Source organism: Gymnodraco acuticeps, unplaced genomic scaffold (assembly GCF_902827175.1).
Source record: "Gymnodraco acuticeps unplaced genomic scaffold, fGymAcu1.1, whole genome shotgun sequence".
In the NCBI taxonomy this organism is placed as follows: Eukaryota; Metazoa; Chordata; class Actinopteri; order Perciformes; family Bathydraconidae; genus Gymnodraco; species Gymnodraco acuticeps.
In genome coordinates this window covers 853,010-871,600 of record NW_022990673.1, presented here as the reverse complement: position 1 = coordinate 871,600, position 18,591 = coordinate 853,010, and the positions used below count along the sequence as shown (strand labels likewise).

Genomic DNA, 18,591 nt, shown 5'->3' with positions numbered 1-18,591 from the left:
GCATTGCCGTATGCTGAGAGGTGCTATATAAACTTGCCTTGCCTTACCTAAACGTGTTAAACAAATTCCTAGTAGTGGTATAGCTTTCTTATTTGGAGAGATTAGTCTCATTAGTTTACTTTAAAGAAAGACTGACTTCACATCAGATTGTTCTACTTCTGAGACTGCAGGTGGAGGGACTTTTTGATCTGTCTATTATATTCAGTGTCGAGTTTACAATGAATGTTTGGTGCTTACTTTGTCCATCCCAGATGCTATATACATTATTCCAAAAAGAAATATATTATCCGTAGCACTTTGAAATCAAATGAATGTGTGGGATTATTTTTAGCCCACTTAGCGGACTGCTTCCCGGTCCCAGAGGTGCATACATTGATTAAAGATAAGTAGCAAAACATGTATTTACAGATTATAGATGTGTGAGCAGATTTAGTTTGGTATAATGGCAGACAAACACAATACTAGATCTGAGTGTCAAAACAAAATGAATTAATAAGGGTACTCAGTGCTGTCCCTGTGCAGAGGCACCTTGACTGACATGGCCCGGCATGCTTCGACACGATGAAAACTGTGGTTTGAATCAATGTTTTGGTAGATGTGTCTCATGTTAAACACCTGCTTAGTCTAAACGAAACAGGTGCCCCACATCATCCGGCTTATTGACCACATAAACAAAGCTGGAGAGGCAGCTGAGAGTGAACATCTGAATGTGGGAAGGAGGGGGGGGGGGGGCTCTTGGTTTCACAATTAAGTTTCCCTTCTGTGGTTGAAGGTAAAACTTTGTATCCCTGATAACACCGCTAACATGAAGAACATGTCGAGTGATAGTGATAAAACCCTGTGGTGAAAGATGACCTGTAACAGAAGCACTCACTTGAATGGGGAAATCCATCAGCAGCAGACAACACCGAGATCTGTGCCAGACCTCACATATCAATTCAAGGAAGGCAGATATATCAGATTCTAAGGGGATGAGGTTGAGAGTAAAGATTGAGTTTGAGGAAGAGTTATCTGACTAATAATCAGCAGCCCACACATCCTTTCACAGTCAAACATGAGGTGAAAGTAAAAATCCAAACGAGGTTAAACGTTTGCTAAACTATTCAGACCTTTTGGGCATTCTTACAATTATTGATTTATATTATTTACTAGTTAAACATGTATTTTCTTGCTGTTTTTGTTGATAGTAAATGTATCATTATTTAGTGTTATTCTTCATGCTTTTGTCTTGAAGGAAGCTTTGGGCCCTAGATGATTAGGTTTTCATTGGAGACAGGTGAAGGTGGGATTAGCGCACCAGACATGTTATTTTGTAACTAGGGTAAGACACAAGGAGGCCACAGGAAAAGGCAAAAAGATAGGTAAAGCATTGTCATTGTACTGTTGGATCATTGGAATTAACTTCACAAAAACTACATTCTTGGCTGGTCTTTGGATCTTTTCCCTGCGTGAGATTTGCTAGCTTTTGCCTCAGCAGGAACTTTATTTTGAGTAAATGTTTAGTTTGATTTCGCTTCTACACCAGCTGTACAAAGTGTGCACATTATAAGATCAGAACGTAAGACAGCTGGATGTTGTAGACTTCATCACAGGTGTGCAAACCACAACTAAAAAACACCTCCCCACTTCAAACATCATCAATGTCTATGTGTAAACCACATTAGCACAGGCTGTCAGCTGTTATATAGGTTTGAATCTCCCAAACACAGAATTGAACCCAACTTCTGATCAAAATTGAGGGTCAAAATCAGACAATGAGTCACTATAACAAACATAAGTTTCCATAAGGTAATGGAAACACTGCAGTTTGTAATCATAGCTAAATCAGACTAATATGTTATTAAAGGAGGTGAGCTGACACTTTACATTTGAGCTTAATTTAGGGTGCAATTAAATGAGGACACATCCCAGAATAAATCTTACTGAAATAAAAATATTTGAATCCCGAACAACATTTCTGAAAACTAATGTCCTTATAGTAGAGGCCTAATGCATATTTTGAAACAGACTTTGTGTGAAACAACTGGCAAAAAAGATGACAGAGAGAACCAATAATAAATAGATCATAGTTTAATGTTGAAGATGAACCCACACCCAGCCCTCCATGTCCCCTCTCTTCAAGTCTGTCATATCAGTAGCTTTTTTTAATTTACGGCACAATATGGCGCTCTTCCATACACACATACACGCTCGCAAACTCACACCCACCCTCAGTTCATTTAATATTATAATTCCCAAATGTATTGTCTCATAATTCTATGTCACTACTTAGTTAAATATGTACACAATGATGGGGGAAGGTTGAATCCTCCGTTCCTTCCAATCAAAGTTTCAATTTGAGGAAAAAAACCAATAAAAACATTTTCAGTTCTAACATTTCCTGTTAATTCAACAGGAAGTTAATTTTCAGTTTCTTGGACTGTAAACTTCTAACAGTCTGCAACACGGCTGAACAGTTTGTTTCATCGAGACTTTGGTGGCTCATTTTCAGATTCCATCCTGCTCCTTTTAGTGTCTCCATCTCTCTGAGTTTCATGCTCCCTCCTTCGTTCACTCCTGCAAAAGAAGCCGGACTTGGAGGCAGAATTTGGCACGAGGCAGGAGTAGCAGAGGAAGGCGTTCTCACAGCGGATACCCTCCTATGGTGTTCAACAGTCCTGAGAAAAACTTTCTATAGCTAAGGTGACACCACTTTGAGTCCAGTGATTCCTTTTAGAGAGCCTCTCCAGTCGAATCAAAGTGAAAAACATGGAAAGGACCAGAGAGAAGAGGCTCTGTTGTGCCCTGAGGATCCTTCACTCTCTGCCTCTGAAACCACCAGCTCCTTCACTCTGAGGCTCCTGGCTGCTCCTGTCCTGCTGTGTTCTCCTGTCCCTTGTGTCTAGGGGTGTGGGAGGATAATCTGGTCCTCTATCAGAGTGTTGTCGGGGCCCTGCGTCTCCATACACTGCTTGACGGTTGCTATGATGCCCGACAGACGCCTGTCCAGGGCGGCGAGGTGGGGCTCAGCCAGGATGGGCGTGATGGGGTCGAAGGCCAGCGCCTGGCGCATCGCTGAGCTCAGAGCTCCACTCCTCAGCAGGTTCAGCCTGTTCCACGTCGAAACACGGACCCTGACGCAGAGAGATATAGTGATAAAGATAAGATTGACTTTATTAATCCTAATTTGGGAGACTTTTTTGTTGCAGCAGCATAAAACAAAACAAGGCATTGCACATAATAACAAATTAAGAGTAGAAATAAACAATTCTAAAATATAAACATCTCCAAATAGAAATAGAAATAAACCAGCATTAGAGACAAAGAAAAATATATAGATGACCGTGAAGATAAAAAAATCTATAAACTGTCTGAAAAATAAAAACACTATTGATGGGCCAATTTTCTGTTAACACAATATACTCAATATAAGCAGGATATTATTTACATCAAGTGTGCATGGAATGGAATATTCTATTAAATATGAAATGTCCAGTGTTGGTGTTATAAGTCAAGTTAACCAAGGATAGTTATTATCACAAAATCAACAATAGAGGTTTGATCATTTGATGAGTACTCACATGCAGCACTGATAGAGAGGAGCAAGGATGCTTCGCTCATCCAAAGCTGGGTTCCCAAAGCTGCAGGAGAGAAAACAACATAAAAAAGAAAGTAAGTCGACTGAAGCCAGAGGCCGGTCTGCACTGCGGTAAGGAGGAACCTTCAGACGCATTAGCTACACCCGACTGGCCGTCGGCGCTGAGGAGGACCGCACACCTACTCTGAAACCGCTCTGAAATGCAACGTCTCTTAAACACCCTCCACTGAGCAGAGCCAACCACAAGAGAGAGTTGTTATGGCTGCTGGGAGTCCTCAGGTAAGATGACAAATATGTGGTTTGTAAACAGCATTTAAATAAACCTGTCAACAACTTTTGAAATTGATTTTGGGACAAGCTAAAAACAGACCGAATAGAGATCATTAAAAAGATAACTTGGATCTGGTCTGAATCAATACAAATCCACTCCATTAAAGGCAGCTCATTGTGGAATAGCCTCCCAACTGAGATACGGGATTGTCCCACTCTCAATAGTTTTAAAGGTCAACTCAAAGAATGGTTGAGAAACAAACAGACGTGCAATCACCGCTAAATGCACTTTAACACACGGGTATCTTCTCTTGCACTTTATATAATCGTAGCTGCTACATTGTACTGCCATGTGGTAAATGCTTGTATGCTGCTCTTGCTCTTTCTGCATATCATGTATTTATTTTTGCTATGTATATAACTGTCATGTTCATAAATGTTGTATGTGACGGGACTACGGATGGAAATGAGCTCAAAGCTCAAATCTGGTCATTTACATTTGACAGCATTATTTTGTGCATTGTCCCGGTCATACTTGCCAACCCTCCCGATTTTCGCGGGAGACTCCCGATTTCATAGCCCTCTCCCGGTTTCCTCCCGTGGTCATATTTCTCCCGCATTTCTCCCGATTTCTGACAAAATCAGATTTACTCACGACAGTTTCCACTCGGACTTTAATACAGCTACACCATTGTTTGGTTACCATGGTAGCGCGTCTCTTTAGTAGCGAGCGCAACTGAAAGTCTAAAGAGGGTGAGGCAGATAGTCACAGAAAACAGAACAAGAATCGACAACTCGAACCTCTGCTCACTCCTTTCCTGTAAAATAAAGGTCACACACATATGCTCCATCAAGGATGGTTCTACAGGCCGCAAGGCAGTGCACTTACAACTACAATAAGCATGTTAATGTTAATCTAACAGCTCCAGCTCCCCCCCCTCCCGATTTCTGAGGTCTCAAGGTTAGCAAGTATGGTCCCGGTTCAAATAAACCATTAAAAAAAAAAAAAAAAAAATGTAAAGGCAAAACACAGACATGTCACCAAATATACATTTCCTGAACCCACTGAGATTACTCAGAGCAATAGAAGAAATTATGGTCAGTTTTCATTTTAACATCCTGCCAACTGTGATTCATTTCTTGAAAAAGATGTCAAGCTGTGAAATAGAAGGTTTTCCACAGTTTCAGAAACCAAAGCAAAATAAATTCAAAGACGGATTATCGTCTTGATGTCCTCAATTCTGAGAAATAACGGTTAACCATGAGTCAGTTATAAACCGGTATCCTTTTACATTACATTTCATTTAGCTGACGCTTTTATCCAAAGCGACTTACAATAAGTGCATTCGACCAAGAAGATACAAAGAAAACAGAATCATATAAGTACATATATATATATATCAGGTTTCATAGAACCAAACCATTTCAAGTGCTACTCAACTAGCTTTAGATAAGCCAGTCCTTTGTTAGTATATAAGTGCTTAGTTAGTATCTAAGTACATTTTTGTTTTCATTTTATTGCTCGATTTATTGCTTCATTTCAAACCTTTATTTAACCTGGTAGGTCCCATTGAGATCATTGATCTCTTTTTCATGGGAGACCTGCAGCAAGTAGGTTACACATGAAACATAAAACAACATAAAACAATAAAGGACATCATACATCATATTTACAGGGCTACATTTACATACCTATAGACATCTACAAGTACCAACAGTATCAAAGAGCATTTCACCTATCAGAGCTTTAAAAACATGCAGTGGAACCAAATAGCTCAGTTTCAATTATTTTTGAAGTCTGTTCCAAGCAAGAAGAGCTGCGCACATAAAAGCTTTCGTACCCAAGTCAGTCCTTGCACTTGGCACATGTAACAAGACCACATCATGTGATCTCAGGCAATAGCTAGCTGCAACTCTCTGTGTAATCAGAGAGCAGATGTACGATGGGAGTTTACCCAACATGGCTTTATATATGAACAAGTACCAATGACTGAGCCTCCGTACAGTTAGTGAAGGCAAACCAGCCCTTGCATACAGGGTACAGTGACGGGTTAATACTTTACAGTTTGTCACAAATCTCAGTGCACTGTGATAGGTGGCATCTAACTTGTTCAGGTAATGGGCAGGTGCATTCATATAAATCAGATCACCATAGTCCAGCACAGGTAAAAAGGTCACAGAGAATAGACTTTTCCTGTCCTCACGTGAGAAACAGGACTTGTTTCTGAAAAAGAAACCTAGCCCTCAGCTTTCTAAGCAGATTATTGACCTGAAGTTTAAAAGAGAGACAATCATCAAGCCAGATACCAAGGTATTTATAACAGGCACCCACTTCAAGTACTTTTCCTTGCACAGTAACAATATCCAAAGTGGTCTCTGGTGTCTTTTGAAAATTACCTTAGTTTTATCAACATTTAAAAGAAGAGTCTGAATAATATTAAAAACAGCCTGCAATTCAAATCAGTAGTGTGAAGCACATTCCCGGCCTATGGGCATGTCAGAAAATGTATTCTTCGCAAGAAAATTGAGACTCTATAAAAGGCCAGACATGTTGATTGAATTAAGAGCATTCTTTTCTAGTCAGTTAACTGATTTCAGGTAAAGCTGTAGGCATATCTAACTCTAAAGTCTTTATTTAATGAGAATACAGTTATATATATATATTAATGCTGTCAAAATTATCCCGTTAACGGCGGTAATTAATTTTTTGAATTAATTGCGTTAAAATATTTAACGCATGTGCAGAATGGCCCGCCCCATACATCCCACCAGTGGCAGCGCCAGGGTATGGCTGGGGTAGGCTATACCCATACCAAGAAATGGCTTAGCCCCACCATGAAAAATGATGTTAAAGTAAGCAAAATAAAGTCCGCCAACTCGCGGAGTAAATTGCACAGACAGCAGTTTGTAAGATTGATTTCAGCAGCCACTTGTCTGGAAATACCGAAGACCAGAAACGGTTTTGAAAACTTTTGTCACATAGTGATCGTCTTCTCAATAGAACATCTTTGATAATGTCTTCTGGCCAATCAGAATCAAGATAACGGCGTGGTGTTGTTGCAGGAAGTCCCGACGGAGAATACTTTTGCTGTAGTACAGGTAACACATAACTGGTACGCAGGTTATGTGCGTAATCTGAAATGCGTACCGTCACTTGTGTCACAAAGCGCATTTGCGTACCGACGTACTTGTGAAGCTTTTCCAGAAGGCGGTTAGATCACCGGACGACAGAGTCGGTCTCCGTGTGCACAGACAGCGCTGCTGTTAACGTCGGTCTGTACAACGGAATTGTGCCAAAACTACGCCAACCGGCTGCGGAGGGAGACTCCCCCCCTTCACTGGAGAACTGCGCTAAAACAGCTGATCACAACGTTCACACTCTGTGGTCACGAAGTACTCCACTAGCCCCCCACCCGGTCGACTTTCCTGAAGTACTCCCCCGTTGATAGAAATCAACACGTAATGAATTAAGACCCCACGGTTTGATGATTGATAGGTGTGTGGGCTGTCTTTCATTTTGACACGCAGAAAAATGTTATAAACGTATGTTAAATGGATATATCCGCCTTCTTTCATTTATCTTTCCATTCCCACAACAATATACATAAATAAATGGCATATTTTGGACATAGTTCGAATGGTGATTAATCATGATTAATTAATTTTTAAGCTGTGATTAATCTGATTAAAATTTGTAATCGTTTGACAGCCCTAAAATATATAATATATACAGTTTTAGATCTCATGGTTAACAATTTCAATTTTAAGGGTTTTCTTTTTTTCACTAAAGTTTTTCTCAATTTTTGGATTAATTTATCAAGCAACTCTGCAAATGATACGTGCTGACCATGAATGAAAGTTGCGTGCTCTGACATTATGACTCGCCTCTTTGCATTGTCGAGCAGGATGAGCATGCTGCCGCCGCCGTCGTCCTGGAAACTCTCGTAGTGATGCCGGTCAGCGTTCCCGATCAGGTAATCAAAGATGGCCGTGTCGATGACGTCCAGCAGCCTGGGCCCCGCATCGTATGGAGGCATCTTCTTCACCGCCTCGCAGTAACTCTCATCGTACTCCCACCTGAATGATTACACACAAATCCATACAAATCTTGTTTTATAATTAATGGTATGACATCCATGCACACGCACAACGCTGAGCGATTGCCACTCACATACATATTCAATATATTTTGTCTGTTTTAAAGGTTTCGTATTATGCTATTTTTAGGCATAAATTATGGGTCTCAGATATATAAAAATATATAAAAACAATTCTATGATGTGTTTTGCTCGCAATACCAAACAGATCATGTATTTTAGACATCCCTCATATCCCTCTATTCCAGCCCTGTTATGGCGCATTTCCACTACTCGGCCTCGCTCGGTATGGCTAGGCCTCGTTAGGCCTTGTTAGGACTGGCTCACTTTATGGCGCATTTCCATTACAGTTTAGGAACTGGGGTAGTAACATAGACTGTATATATAACATACCTACCAGGTATACACAAATGTGCAGTATAGAGTGGTGTGCAATATGCTCTGAACAGAGACATCTTCACTCCATCTGTACATGCACTAAACTTACATAGGAGAATGTTTGCTTGTGCATACATCATGCGGCATTGCCTATAAATATCTTCATCATCTGTCATTTGTTCTGTAATAAAGTGTCCAAGATATTTTAACTTATTACAGACACTAAGATTAATATCAAACAATTTAAAATCAGGACATTTAAGACATTTATCCTCTTTGATTCTAAAGATCATGACAGCACTCTTACTGGCGTTGTATTTGATGTCATGATCCACACCATACACAGAACAAACAGCAAGAAGCTGCTGAAGACCAGCGCTAGATGGACTCAGCACAACAAGATCATCTGCATACAATATGGTTCACTAGAGTACTACCAATCCAGTATTAAAGGCTTTCAGTCGCTTGGACAGATCATCAATATAAAGGTTAAAAAGAACTGGGGACATAATTCCACCTTGTCGGACACCATTGCTAACCCCAAATGGGGCTGAGACCCTATTGCCCCATTTGACTTGCATAGTCTGGTGGCCATACCAGTAGACCAGAATTCTCACAATGTATTTGGGCTCCCCTCTTTGACTCAGTTTAACAAATAACTTCCTATGATTAACACGATCAAAGGCTTTAGAAGCATCAATGAAACACATAAGAACTGATGAGTTATTACTTATTACCTCTATATTTGTTGACAATTTCCTTTAAGGCGTATATACACAAGTCAGTGCCATGTTTAGCCTTAAAGCCAAACTGGTTATCTGCTGTGTTAATAAAGTCATCTAATCTGTCCAGCAGAATGCTTTCTAGGACTTTTGACAATATGCTGGCTAATGCTATGGACCTAGTTATCTAGGCTTCCCACTTTACCGGCTTTGTCCTTAATAGCTGGCACTAACAGAACAGACAACATTGAGTCTGGTAACAAGCCATGACTCATAAAGGCAGTAAAGCAGATAGAAAGAAGAGGAGCTATCTTTACACTGGCATATTTAAGATGTTCAGCAGAAATATGATCTACACCACTTGCTTTGTTATTATCAGACAGCTTGTTTAAAGCTTGGCACACCTCATGTGGCATTATCACCATTGACTCATTGCTATCAAGATCATCTACCCTATACAGTTCACTTTGGACACAGTTGAATAAGGTACTATAACAGTGTTTCTCAAACTTTTTCATACCAAGGACCACTTAACCAATAAAAAAACACTCGCGGACCACCTAACTCTAAAAATATCCAAAGACACATCGTTTTTCTAGAACAGATTACAAATCGCATGCAAATGGTACAAACAAGTGGCAACATGTGTGATTAAGGTGTTGCGCTGGGCTATATCATGCAATCGAAAGTGAAACTTAAGCTCGCTCCATTGTGGACATATTCCCGCGAGAGTGTGGAAAACTTAAATTAATTTATTTCAAATGTGAAATTTGACCAATATACTCACGGACCACTAGGGGGCGCTCACGGACCACCAGTGGTCCGCTGACCACACTTTGAGAAGCACTGTACTATAATGCTGTCGCCATAACTCCGCAATATTGTCTGTTCCAGATGTTCCGTCAACAGTGCATGGTAGAGAGATTTTGCCGTTATTAATAACCCTCACTTCTTTCCAAAAATCCATAACATTGTTACTTAGCAGCTTCTTAGCCATGGAATCGGCCCCCATAGCTTGCTCATTTTTACAGATGAAGCGAATAGCATACTTGTATCTGCATTAGTAAGCTTCTTGTACTCAAATGCAGACCCTTGTCTGGGTCTGCCTGCCATAGCCCATGATTTAGTGGCTTCACAGGCTTCAGCATGATACTCAGCTACATTCCAGCCAGGCCTGATGTTATGTGTCTTATTGTTACATTTTTAGTAAGGCTTACTGCCTTCATACAGAGCACTTACTATATCATTGTACATGGAGCAGATATCACCCCTATGCTTTGCATCCTTACAATTAGCATCACTACACATAATTGCATCTCTAGGTAGATGAATATTAGTTAAGGATGTATCCGTCTGAGCATAATAGGATGTAATGTCTTCCTTTGTGAGGGTTGACCAGTCTAGTTTTTCTGTTTGAGCACTATTTACATTTCTGGTTAGCCCAGGTAGATGTTCGACATTTATTGACATAGCAACAGGTATATGATCAGTCGTTGCTGTCCCATACAGAATGCTCATACACTCAAGTGAAGCATGCCCATCAGCTGTACAAATACAATGACCAAGCCATGTCGTAGTATGCCAGGCCTCGCTAATGTAGGTATAACTATCTGCAGGCAAAAGCACCTTGCTTGACAATATAAAATTGTTATCGTGACAGAACTGAGCCATATGCTTGGCAAATAATGAGTTCCTGTCTGAGATATCTGCATTCATATCCCCAATGACATACACACAAGAAGAAGTATTGCTTTGAATAAAGGAATGAATGAAAGCAAGCCTATTTAGATATTCATCCTCATTCTGATGACATTCACAAGGTGTATACATATTTAGAATAATAAATTCCTTGTCATTGTGAGTAAACTGTATTGCAATGCACCAGTCGGCACAAAGCCTAACCACATTTATTGATTAATCAAGGTTCAGCTTCTGCTTAATACTCATTGACCACTGAGTGCGTTTGAATCGTCTGTGATATCCATATAACGATGTGATACCTAAATTCAAGCATCTCTAAGCAGAATAGCCCCTTTAGCTGTCATTCACAATTGTATTCTGATAATGAGATCCTATATGGAAATGATGTCCAGAAAAAGGCCAGTTTGAATTTTTTATAACCAGAAGAAGACGGCGTCTCCTTGCCTGAAGGAATACAGTAATACATTATATCAGAGACAACCTGACGCAGACACATTTATGCTGTGTAGTCCCATAGCATCTACATGCCAGATGAGCACAATAACCACACAATTCCAAACAGCGGCCGATCCATTCCCTGTAAAATGACACATTGGCATCCACAACTACAGTTGCAATCCTGCTCTGCTAGCTTAACCTAGTGGTGAATCGCTATTTGTCAGCAGTAACAACTAGTTGTCAGTTCTAGTTTCTTATTCACATGGTCAAACTTGTGTTGTTGTAAATAGAAACGTAAATAGTTTCAGGAAGTGTGACGAAATGGATGACGTGAAATTACCCACTGGAAAGAGAGAGATTAAAACCCAATGGAATCAGATAAATGTTTTTTAAAGTTAAAAGGTTCAAGGCTAAAAATAGTGATATTAATGTTCACACATACGAGTTGGAAGTCGTTCACAGCCATAATCTCTCTGCAGCCCACACTGAAACCACAACATGGTATGATGGACATCTCTAACCACTCATCAAATGATAACATAATTGATGACAACATACCCAACCCCCCTCAAAGCTTTTCTCAGAATAAAAGTGTAGGAGTGACATTGTTTAATAGATCAGGAAAGTACAGGTCAGTCTCTTTATCACCCCATACCCTAAAAACCACCACTGTGGAGAACGTATTCACGCTGAGCAGCACAACAACATTTCCATTTCCTCCAGATAAACATTAACAAAAATAGTCATAGGATTTTCGCTGACCAAAACTCATTTTTGGACTCGTACCTGGCCAGTTTCCCCTCTCGGTACGTGCGTCCCCAGGGGTGTCTGTGTTTCTGCAGCGGCCAGACGTCCGGCAGCCAAAGGGTTAAAGACCCCTCCATGGTCTCCCCCTCTGCACACGCTGGCTCGCTTTCCCGACAGTAGTAACACTTTCCATAGAAACATGTGTTATTACCTGGAGAGAGAGAGACAAACGGTACAAATAAATCCACTTGACCCCGACGACAACCTTGACAATCTCAATGATCAAATATGAAAGAGGTGCAACATGTCTAGATAAGGAGGTTCTTTCAGAGGTCAATAACAAAGTGAAGAAGGATTTCATTATTGAAATAAACACTTCAGCTTAACGGAAAGTCGCCTTTCACGTTTTGTTCTACATCAAGAACATTTCCAAGGTCCATTTTCAAGCACTATATCCTTATTTGATACATTTTATACTCATGTTATTGTAGCCTTTTTATCAGGACTCTTCCTTTGCAGTAACAAAATACATTTCCCCACTTTGGGAGGATTTAGGATTCACCTAAAGCTGTGGTGAAATAAGTATTTATATACAGAGTTCCATTTTTTCTTTGAATGAGCACTCAATGGTTTATACAGTAGAAAATGAATTGAATGGAAACTGTGGTAAAGGGTGTGATAGTCTAAAGAGAGATTGGGGGTTTCAACATTGTGAGCAGATCAATCTATCTTGCATTGTGTTTTAAACATCTTAGCGTCATATAATTATAACCTGGTCGGATAAAACCAATATTTTTTTCCCGCATGATTTGATGCCGGTAGCAGTTTGTTAACTGTGAACTTACTCTTTATTAATCACTTGTGCTGTGGACATATTGACACATTTGTGTAGCTGCCTGTGCCCTGTGAGGGTAGGTGGTGTTCTGTCCCCCTGCTACCACAACCGAAAAGGTTGTTACAGCGGTGAGTCATGTGAAGGTCAACACTTATTGACGGTAACTGTAAAAGGAGAGAATATAAAACATGTGGATGTGGCTAGTCAACCAGTCTGGGAACACTTTGTATACGTTGTGTTAAAACCCACAATGCAGAACATGAGCTGCTGACTAAGTTACAACAACGCTGACATTTGAAATCATCAAAAACAGTAGACTATATGTCGAGACTGTAGCAGACACTCTTCTAGTGAGCTGGTTGAGATCCGGTGGTCTGTGTTTAACACATTAATGTCTGTTTGCCGGTGTTGAGTTAGACACAGGTGAGCATACCAGACCTCTGTGGCCTGTTTCTCATTTATTTCTATTAGAATATCACCTGACCCACCAACTGGTCAAGCTGCATTGTGGGTATTGTAGGCAGCAGATTTTGACAAGAATTAACAATACATGGAATAAAAAAATACTATGTCTTGTAAATGTATTATCTTTTCAATTTACACACTGCATCTATTGCACGTCTGTCCGTCCTGGGAGAGAGATCCCTCCTCTGTTGCTCTCCCTGAGGTTTCTCCCATTTTTTCCTTTAAACTGTGGGTTTTCTCCGGAAGTGTTTCCTTGTACGATGTGAGGGTCTAAGGACAGAGGGTGTCGTATTGTCATACTGATATTCTGTACAAACTGTGAAGACCACTGAGACAAATGTAACATTTGTGATATTGGGCTATATAAATAAACATTGATTGATGTCTGGTTTTAATGCAGAGATTTTTTAATTCTTGTATACGACTACTCATAATGAGATAATGAAAGCTCTAAGTAGGCAGCAATATGGATAGAATCAGGGTAAAGGTAATTTTATATTCAAATATAAATTGGTTTCATGACATAGTACCTTTTCTGGACAATGAATTGAGAAACTTTTTATAGATAAAATCCAATATTCAAGTGTTAGTGCTGCTACTGTTGATTTACCTTGCTGATAATAGCCAAATACACCCAGAGATATTCAACAGCAGTTACCATGACATCGACATGATAGAAAAACATCAACATGTATACAAAATAACCCAAATGACATCATCAGGGTTGTCTTCTCACACCTTGAACTGCTTTTTGTGTGTAACATTGCTGGAGTTCCCCTTTAACAAATGTAGCATTTACTGAAGTATTAGCTTGAAACACATGTTATCCATGTATCTTTGAAAGGATCAGTTATGGTTTTATACTCAATATCAACTGTATGATGCAAAACCCTCACTAAACAGGATTAGGCCAATTAGTCCTGGTTTAATTTGCTGAGAAAAGTGAAGTGGACAGAGAGAAAACTGAAATCAGATTGTGTGGGAAAGTGGAGAGATGAGTCAAAAGAAAAGGAAATGACCCCTACAATAACACACCTACCTCACTTTGGAACTTCTGAAAACAGTGACTTATCAACTATAAAGTTGAGGGGAGTAGAAAAGGTGGACAGGTGCTCACCCTGCATGAGGAAGGTGCTCAGCAGCTGGTCCGTGGCAACCGGCTTAATCTCTGTTCGCAAGTTGACGTATCTCCCAACCACTAGAGGAGCTCTCCTGAAGCCCAGGATCCTGCAGAGAGGACGGATGTAACGGAACATTATTACACAGCAGCTCTAATGATAGATCAACAAAGATGTCACTGATAATTATTCTTGACACACCTGTCCAAGTGAAAAGCAGCCACCTCTGCGTTGTGTCGGTCATACCCTGCGTATGGCTCGCCTTCCACCACGTAGTCTCTGGTATATCTATGGAATGGTAGAAAGGACACAAATAAGAAAGCTCTATCACACTTAGAAAGGAATACTTTACCTTAATGGTTGTTTGTTTGATACTTGCTGACTCTGTTTTGTGCTGAATTTCTTGAAGAAAGCTTGTTTTTTTCACAAGCATCCACAGTGAAGAAATCATTTTAAAACTAGGAATATTCTTGAAGAGTTTTAGTAAAAGGTGGCCGTTTTCACCTAAACTTCTGTTTTAAATCTCTCCACACATCTTAAGTGTGCAAAGGCCTGCTACTTGTCCGTGTGAGTACTGTTTATGTAGGAGTGTGTTTATGGTAAGGTTTCGGTGAAAATGCATGTATTGAGAATAGTGATCATTCAATTGGATCTATGACACATATATTATTATACATTTTCCACTTCTTATACTGAGAGTTTGTAAATGTATGTTTTTGATGTAACCTTTTGCTGTTCTTAAATGCAACCCCTATTTGATTCAATTCCTCTTCACTTTCTGTATTTAAATTATTTATTTCTCATGGAGGCATGCAAAACAACAAGTTTTCATCAATAATTCAAGGTGAGCAGGTGACATCCAAATGGTCCTTTTACATTTCTTTAAACATAAAATATTAGTGTGTTATTCTGTTATCAATAAATCTGACCTCTTGGGCTTGAAGACCACTTTCTGCCCCCCGTCCAGCACCAGCAGGGCTTTGAGCTGCGTGCCCTTATAGCCCACGTCTGCTCGCTCTACCCTGGCACTGCTGAGGGCCATGAGCACAGCAGCCAGCTCCGGGGTCTCCTCGGGGTAAACCTCTCTGGGGCCCACCCACTGGCTCGCTATCTCCCACGGAGACTGGAGGGTGTGGGTGAGGCGGGCCGCCCGAGACAGCGTGAGGCCAGCTTCCATCTGTTAAGGGTGGGTGATAATAACACTTTATGTACAATATGTGTAGTAGAAGTGAATATATATATATGCATATGTTCACTATATCTGTTGTCTTGTTTTTTTATTACTGCCCATTTTTATTCATATTTTATTCCTTTTTTCATTCCATTGCAATGTAAATACTGTTATATTTTTTCTAGTTCCCTACCTGTGTTTTAATTCATGTTTTATTTTTATGTACGCACCATGACGTCAAGTCAAATTCCTCGTATGTGTAAACCTACCTGGTAATAAACCTGTTTCTGATTCTGATTTATTTGTCGTTCGGAGTTTGAATCTTTATGGTTTTTGCACTAACTGTAAGTCGCTTTGGATAAAAGCATCAGACAAATTAAATGTAATGTAATATTGCAAAAGTTTTGTCGCTACAATACTGATATGTATATGTCTGCCAAATGCTCATAAGCACTGTTGAGTATGGTTACTAGCCTTAGTCTATAACTATCATGTGCATCGTATTTAATTTTTCTCCTAAATGACAGCCCTGATGTTTTGAATAGATGTTTTAAACTACGCTGAAAAGGAAAACAGCTGACTGGCACTCTGACCTTGCGAAACGCTCTCAGGTCTCGTCGGCTGGCCACAGATCCCTCGCCTCCATCCAGCAGGAAGATCTTGGCCAGGCCCAGCAGGAGGAGCACGGCACACAGCACCACCACGCGCTGTTTGAGCTTCATCTCCTCACCCGACGCTGTGTGTGTCCCCCGCAGCGAAGCCTCCTCACCCCTGATGCATGTCCCCTGTAACTCCAATTCGCCGCCAAGCCTGTGACGTCAGAGGGACTCTTCTGAAGGACAGGAGCTGCTGTTCTCTTGTAGAATCTGAGCAAACGGGCACCTGGAGGGAGAGAACGAGACAAAGTTAAGGCAGTGGAGACAGAGGAGAGCTAGGAAAGGGAACAGAGGGAGATAAAAAATGTACTGTCAATAATGTGCAGAGAGAACCGATTGATCTTGCTTGTTTCCCCTCCGGGCAGATGATAACCCAGTACTGCAGCACAGCTGAAGCCTGTCCAGGATATGTAACTACATCAGGACTACACAGTCTGCTCGGAGTGTGCAAAACTTGAACTGTGTGCATAATTAACAGAAAAGTGTACTTTGGCTGTAAACTGAACGCGTTGTTATCACCTGGGCTGTTTACCAGCTGTGGGGCAACATTTACAGCACTCAAACCTTCATATCATCCCTCCCTCTATAACACTGGATTTGGAAGAAGGAGGAACTCTGTCTCTCTGTAGACCCTGCCTGTTTCTAGGGAGCAGATGATGGACAGGTAGTGCTGTGGTGCAGGTGGTGGTCCCAGCACAGCCCCTCTGGCTTGATGGTCTAACATTGCCAAAACAAAAATTAACCCAAGTCATGTTCATCTAGTTAGAAAGCCTCATGTTGGATTCACCTGCTGAAACATGTCTGCTTTGCATATTGTGAGCTTTCCTTCAGGCAGTTAAACTACTACAACTGCCACATTTAACTGGCAGGTAACCAACTCTGCTGTGGTTAATTAACACCAACAAACACAGGTTAATACTATCTTAACTGTGACAGAACAACACCAAGTGAACCATTAACAGAAGTGGGAGAAGTACTAAGATCTTGTGGGTGAATAGGAATACTCTGTTACAAGTAAAAGTCCTGCAATCAAAATGTTACTCAAGTAAAAGTACAAAAAAGTATTAGCATCAAAATATACTTCAAGTACTTATTATGCAAATCGGCCCATATCAGAATAATATATTTTATGTTTGGATTATAATTATTGATGCATTAATGTGTTTATCAAAGCTGGTAAAGAAGTAGCTAACTGTAATGACTTTGTATACTGCAGTGTAGCTTGGGGATTTACTCCAGGTGTAACTAAAGTCCTTTTTAGGTGTACATGTAATTGAGTAAAAGTACACTTTTAACTTCTGGTTTGTAGTGGTGAAGAAGTACAAAGTAGCTCAAAATGGAAATTCTCTGGTAAAGTACAAGCACCACGAAATTGTGCTTGAGTACAGTACTGGAGTAAATGTACTCAGTTACTTTACACCACTGGCCATTAATGGACTCTAAATAGTAAATTCCAGTTTCGCTGGTGTTGACACAGCTCTGCCAAAACAGGTTTGGCCACGCAGGCAATCTCCTCTCACAGTCGCTCTTTCATCATTCACTGCCCTGTTTAACACCAGAGAGGAAACGGTTGCCCAAACTGACTACACACAAGCACCTACAACCTCTCAAACATGGCTCCACTGAGATGCTTTCTACGAGGATAGTTCCGGTGCATTTTTGTGTCACCATATCTGCAATAAACAATCACATATATGAAGACAATGCTAGCTGCTTAGCAAGCTTATGCACACCTTGCTGTAGGTTAGCTAACGCTGGCAGCTAGCTAACGTTACAGTACGTCGTCTGTTGTTTTCTGTGCTGCAGACCAAGCGGGCTTACCTTATGGCCATATGACGTTCACCGGAGAGATTCAAATGGCCTGACAAGCCTGCAATACTGACTTTATTTTTGGTCTAAATGGTGCTTCCGCTAAAAGTCACGGTGGTTTATCATTTACTCAATGCCCCGGTAGCTGCCTCTCCTCCGCCCTTTTCCTTCGATTCCTTCTCCGGCCTGTACTTCCGAAACATTTCCTCCCGCTGCAGGAGCTGCAGGCCGCCAGCAGCCGGCAGTGCTGCCCTGTTTACATCCACTGCTGGGGGAAGGCATTGCGATACATGCAAGATTCATTATGCCAAATTAGAGGATGAGCATATACCCTTAGCTACCCAACATAGCACTGAGATGTGTATGATGTGCAATTTTTACGTCTCAAAATAATTTATTTATGTGACCTTTTCAACATGCTTGCTTTAGTATTATTTTATATCTGATCCGTTTATTTCTGTCATTGTGCTTGTGTTTAATTGTAAGGCTAAGTCTATTATTATTTAATGTCTCTCATTTGTTAAGTCTGTCAATTTTGATACGATGCCTGTTTTTTTTAATGTATCTCAGTATTGTATTTTTACGTTTAAGACCCTAAGTACCTTAT

The 18,591-nt window shown here is 40.5% G+C and overlaps 1 protein-coding gene across 1 annotated transcript; it reads right to left on the bottom strand.

Annotated features, from left to right (window-relative positions):
• Nucleotides 1-2,052: 2,052 nt before the first annotated feature.
• fam20b (FAM20B glycosaminoglycan xylosylkinase) lies at nucleotides 2,053-18,179 on the bottom strand. The gene is made up of 9 exons (XM_034229856.1): nucleotides 17,997-18,179; nucleotides 16,113-16,401; nucleotides 15,278-15,525; nucleotides 14,550-14,636; nucleotides 14,348-14,457; nucleotides 11,970-12,141; nucleotides 7,733-7,924; nucleotides 3,561-3,620; nucleotides 2,053-3,113 (listed from the first exon to the last, which is right to left on the bottom strand). Exons 2-9 carry the CDS (start codon nucleotides 16,239-16,241, stop codon nucleotides 2,882-2,884), a joined length of 1,230 nt encoding a protein of 409 aa, XP_034085747.1. The 5' UTR covers nucleotides 16,242-16,401; nucleotides 17,997-18,179; the 3' UTR covers nucleotides 2,053-2,881.
• Between the last annotated feature and the right edge of the window lie 412 nt (nucleotides 18,180-18,591).

Bases quoted from the DNA above. Each gene is read 5' to 3' on its own strand.
- fam20b (XM_034229856.1), bottom strand. From the start codon at position 16,241: ATGAAGCTCAAACAGCGCGTGGTGGTGCTGTGTGCCGTGCTCCTCCTG. The intron at 15,526-16,112 runs GTCAGAGTGCCA...CACCCTTAACAG, and splicing joins ACCTGAGAGCGTTTCGCAAG to ATGGAAGCTGGCCTCACGCT. The intron at 14,637-15,277 runs GTCAGATTTATT...ACCATTCCATAG, and splicing joins GTGGTCTTCAAGCCCAAGAG to ATATACCAGAGACTACGTGG.